Source organism: Camelus ferus, chromosome 20, assembly GCF_009834535.1.
Source record: "Camelus ferus isolate YT-003-E chromosome 20, BCGSAC_Cfer_1.0, whole genome shotgun sequence".
Lineage (NCBI taxonomy): Eukaryota > Metazoa > Chordata > Mammalia > Artiodactyla > Camelidae > Camelus > Camelus ferus.
The window spans coordinates 20025682-20031112 of NC_045715.1; the positions used below are offsets into that span (position 1 = coordinate 20025682).

Genomic DNA, 5431 nt, shown 5'->3' on the forward strand with positions numbered 1-5431 from the left:
ACAGAGACATTCAGTGTGCAAAACAGGCTCTGGATTCTAATGTAACAGGAAATATTCAGTGATCTGTCTCAGGTCCACTTTGCAAATAACTTTGACAAACTACCACGTGTGTAGTTTTAGTTTAGCATTAAAGAGGACCATCCATAATGATCTGAAAAGCTTATTTAAAATATTACTCCTACATAAGTGTGAGACTTCAATCAAAATAACTGATTAAATGCAACAGCAAGCATGAAAATCCAATGGTCTTCTATTGAGACAAACTAGAAAGAGACTTGAAAAAATGTAAAAATGTAAAAAGCTATGCCTTCTCACTACCATGTTTATTTTGGGAAACTATCTTTATATTAAATGCATGGATTATTAATATTATTCTCAAAAGTTAATACAAAAAGTTAAACTGTTATTGCTACAACGAAATATATCGGTAGATGTACCCACATACACAAAATTATCTTTGGCTTCTCACTCATTTGTAAGACTGTGTGAGCATTCTGACCAAAATGTTTTGAAAATCACAAACTCACACAGCCCTGGGCCAGAACCCGGGGAGACAGTGTGTCAAAGAGCCCTCGGTGCAGGAGGGGAGGGATCAGGGCAAAGTCCCAGGTCCCCAGAAGGGCAAGGTTCTCGGGGTCTCACAGAGGGCGGGGTCTGGGGCGGGGACGCTCCGTGCTGGGGGTTCCCCATCTCCCCGGGTTTCACTTTCTCTCTCACAACCTGTGTCGGTAGCTCCTGCCTGGACACTCGTGACGCAGCCCCGCTTCTCAGTCCCATTGCGTGTTCTGTTTCTGGAGAAGCCAATCAGCGTCACCCCGGTTCCTGGTTATAAAGTCCGCACGAACCTGACTCCACTCAGCTTGTCTTCAGAGTCGGGGCAGGCCAGTCATGGGGACGCGAACCCTCCTACTGCTGCTCTCGGGGGCCCTGGCCCTGACCAAGACCTGGGCGGGTGAGTGCGGGGTCGGGAGGGAAAGGCCTCTGCGGGGAGGAGCGAGGGGCTTGTGGACAGGAGGGCAGGACCCCGGGGATGGTGCTACCTCGCCGGCCCCCGCCCAGACCCATCACCCCACCCGGGTCCCGGGTCCTCCTCCCTTTCTTCCCGCCCCCTCTTCTCTCCATCTCATCCCGACCCTTCTCCACCCGCCGCCCCTTTTCCGTCTCACGCACACGCTCCTCCCCGCCAGTCACCTCGGACCAGGGACCCAAGGCGTTAGGAGGGTCGGGCCGGGTCTCACACCTCCGCGCCCCCAGGCTCCCACTCCATGAGGTATTTCGACACCGCCGTGTCCCGGCCTGGCCGCGGGGAGCCCCTGGTACATCGAAGTCGGCTACGTGGACGACACGCAGTTCGTGCGGTTCGACAGCGACGCCCCGAATCCGAGGATGGAGCCGCGGGCGCGGTGGGTGGAGCAGGAGGGGCCGGAGTACTGGGAAGGGGAGACACGGAAAGCCAAGGGCCACGCACAGACGTACCGAGTGAACCTGCGCACCGCGCTCGGCTACTACAACCAGAGCGAGGCCGGTGAGCGACGCGGGCCCGGGTCCAGCTCACGACCCGCCTCCCCAGGGACGGGACGGGGTCCCCCGAGTCTCCGGGTCCGAGGGTCACCCCGACGTTGCGGGGCCCGCCCGGCCCTCGACCCGGGAAGAGCCGGCGGGACTTTGACCCGGTTTCATTTTCAGTTTAGGTTTAATCACTGTGGGGGGCGGGGCGGGGTCAGGGTCTCACACCTTCCAGAGCATGTACGGCTGCGACGTGGGGCCGGACGGGCGCCTCCTCCTCGGGTACGTGCAGTTCTCCTACGACGGCAAGGATTACATCGCCCTGAACGAGGACCTGCGCTCCTGGACCGCGGCGGACGCGGCGGCTCAGATCACCCAGCGCAAGTGGGAGGCGGCCGGTGATGCGGAGCAATGGAGGAACTACCTGGAGGGCACGTGTGTGGAGTGGCTCGGCAGATACCTGGAGAACGGGAAGGAGACGCTGCAGCGCGCAGGTACGAGGGGCCGCGGGGCCTCCACGGCCTCCCCTCGGGCTGCAGCTCGGATCCCACGAGGAGGGGAGGAGGGATCCTGCGGGGAAACCGCCCCGGCTTCCTGCTGCAGAGGGAGGGGTCCGCCCAGGTCCCCACATTCTGTACAGGAGAGTGACTTGCCAGGGGCCCGACTTCTCTAAAGCACAGTTAGGAAATCCAGGCTCTTTAGGATAAAGAGGGGGAGACCGTCCCCGAAATAACTGACCCGCGGTGCCCTTTGACCCCGGCCGCCATCTTGTGAACCAGGACCTTCTCTCTCAGGCCTGTTCTCAGCTCAAGACCGTGTTTGGATCCTGACTCCACCTTTTCTGAGTCATTCGTCCTCCTCCATTGTAAACAGGACTTTGTATTCACCCCATTACAGCCCTGGAGCCTCCTATCTTGTCTTTCATTCTGATTCTTAAGCATTCCGAGGACTAGGAGATACTCCCAGACATCCAGGTGCAGGCTGGTGTCCTGGGTTTGTGCTTCTTTTCAAACCCATCATCCTGTCCAGTCTCAGGATGGTCACCTGATGCTGCGTCAGTGGCTCATGGAGGTAACCCAGAGTGAGAAGTTTCTGATTCTTCTTCCTCAGACCCTCCAAGGACCCATGTGACCCATCATCCCACCTCTGACCATAAGGCCACCCTGAGGTGCTGGGCCCTGGGCTTCTACCCTGCGGACAGATCTCACTGACCTGGCAGCGTGATGGGGAGGACCAGGCCCAGGACACCGGAGCTCGTGGAGACCAGGCCTGCAGGGGACGGGACCTTCCAGAAGTGGGCGGCCCTGGTGGTGCCTCCTGGAGAGGAGCAGAGATACACATGCCATGTGGAGCATGAGGGGCTTGAGGAGCCCCTCACCTTGAGATGGGGTGAGTGGGGAGACAGAGGGTGGAGCTTCTTCTCAGATAAAGCAGAAGCCCTTCTGGGGACCTTCAACAAGGTTGGGACTCAAACCTGAGGTCAGGGCCTTTTCCCTTCTTTTTGCAGAGCCACCTCCTCAGCCCACCGTCCCCATCATGGGCATCATTGTTGGCCTGGTTCTCTTTGTGGTCATTGGAGCTGTGGTGGTGGGAGTTGTGATCTGGAGGAAGAGGCGTTCAGGTAGGGAAGGGAGAGGGAATCAGACTTTTCTTGTCTAACTTGAGGTGTGTCAAGCCCACTAGAAGTTTGCCTGCCTTGTTACTGGGAGGTACTATTCACACACACGTGCTTGCCACTCTGGAGCTGAGTGCTAACACTTTGTAAAGCACTTATGAAGATGAAAGACAAATTTTTCAGCTTGGAATTGCAGTTGGGGATCAGATTCCCAGCAGTCAAAAGTCAGATGGATAGACCCCCCATTGAGGACACACCTGAAGAAGGTAGTTGGTCCAGTCCCCCCTTCCTTCATGTTCTGAACCTGTCCTGGATTTTTGGTCCAGTTTTACAAAGTTCTCTGTGGTCCAGAACAAGGGGTTCCTCTCATGACTCAGGCTTCTCCCTGGCCTCTCACAAGATGTTTTCTTCTGACAGGTGAAAAAGGAGGGAGCTATGCTCAGGCTGCAAGTAAGTATGGAGTGAGTGTGGTTCCTGAGACCCTTGTGATGGTGGAGCCGGGAGGCCATGTGGGGAGCTCACCAGCCTCAGACTTCCTTCTCTGGTTTCTCTCCTGTGGGCTCTGACCACGTCCTGGTTTTGTTCTCCCCCAGGCAGTGACAGTGCCCAGGGCTCTGATGTGTCTCTCACGGATCCCAGAGGTGAGACACTGGGGGGCCTAGACTAGGAGAGGGGTTGGGGCAGAGGGGATACTGTGGGTGTGGGGATTCTCAGAGTGGGACATTTTGAGCATGTGGGGGGCTGTTGAGAATGTCAGCACTTCCATGACTGACCTGAATCGGTTCCTGATTCTTTTCTTTCACAGTGTGAGACAGCTGCCTTGTGAGGGACTGAGTGATCCACGATGTGTTCACTTTGTGACTTCAGATCCCCTGACTCCTGTTTCTGCAGCTGCACCTGAATGTGTCTGTGCTTCTATTAGCACAATGTGAGGAGGTGGGGAGACTGGCCCACCCCTGCCCCCCACGACCTCCCCCCACCCCCACCCTGACCTGTGTTCTCTTCCCTGGTTGACTTTCCTTTTCCAGCAGAGGTGGGGCTGGGCCGTCTCCATCCCTGTCTTAACTTTGTGCTGCATTTTATAATAATGTCTTACTTTCCTAATGAAAATAAATCTGGATATGAATTTTTTTTTTTTTTGTAATTCGTGCCACAAGCCATTAATGAAATAATAAAGGTGAAGATTCCTAAAATTTGTGAGTGGAAATAAAGAAGCACTGAGAACCTTCCAGAATCTGCATGCTTGTTGTACTGAGCCTTGTTGCAGGGGGGACAGAAGGCTGTGAGGAGGGAGTGTGGCAAGGACTGTGCGCAGTCAGTGCTCAGTTCCTTGTGGGCTGTGAAGTGGTCACTACTGGGATGGGTCATCTTCTCTGGTCCTGTGTCCCTATAATTACAGTAGAACCTGGTCCCACCAGGACCTGTGATCACAGAGACTCAGAAGTCACCTGGGCCTTGTCCTGTCTGGAGGACATTGACAGCGAGGGCTTCCTGTGACCATGTCACCCTAGGCTCAGGAGAAAGTCCAGCCTTCAGCCCCTGTCCTTTTTGTGTGTGTTCATATTTTGCCCTTTTAGGATTTTTTAAATTATGAAGTTCTTTTTCATATGTAGAGTTCTGGCCTCATTCTGCTCTGGGTGTCCCCCATCTGTGACAGCAGGAGGAGTCATTTTTGCCTGTCATTGTCCCCACAATTCCAAGGGGTCCCTGCACACAGGATCTCAGCAGTATCAAGAGAGAAATTCTCAGCATTATCCAGCTCTGGCCTGATTCTTCTTTGCATCTTTCTCCCATCTTTTTTAAGGAACTAGATTCTAGAATTAGCGAAGAAGAGGGACCCAAAAGTTTCCCATCTTCCTTTAAATCTTGCTGGATTTCTGTCTTCTCTGCAGCCACTCCCTCTCTCTGCCCTTAGATCTAGTAATCCTAGTGCTGGCTCCAGGCCAGACTGATGGTTTATACCACAGATGTAGATTCACAGCAGGTTGGAATAGGGGACCCATACTGCGTAGGATCATTTTTTCTGAACATACACATATCACTGTGTGTGCTGTAGGGACAGGTGGCTGTAGGGTGGACAGGAGATCACCATTTGTGAGAGACAGAAAAATGGTTTGAGGAATCAAAATGTTCCAAAATTTATTGTGCGTATGGTCACACCTCTCTGTGAATATGCTGTAATCGATTCTTTCCAATGGTTGAAGGAGATGTCTCATTTATATCTCAATAAAGCTGTTCTAACAGGAAGTTCTGGCTCCACATCAAATGAAGCAGAGATGCCAGAACCACCGTGGTGATTGAACAGAAAGA

General features: G+C 53.8%; 1 protein-coding gene across 1 annotated transcript; it reads left to right on the forward strand.

Moving 5' to 3' along the window:
* Positions 1 to 873: 873 nt before the first annotated feature.
* Positions 874 to 4352, forward strand: LOC116658363 (class I histocompatibility antigen, Gogo-B*0102 alpha chain-like). The gene is given in 11 exon segments (XM_032463489.1): positions 874 to 952; positions 1255 to 1316; positions 1318 to 1525; positions 1725 to 2000; positions 2617 to 2705; positions 2708 to 2755; positions 2757 to 2895; positions 3014 to 3127; positions 3539 to 3571; positions 3715 to 3762; positions 3927 to 4352. Coding segments are annotated over 11 exon segments (1086 nt in total). The 5' UTR covers positions 874 to 888; the 3' UTR covers positions 3932 to 4352.
* Positions 4353 to 5431: the final 1079 nt, after the last annotated feature.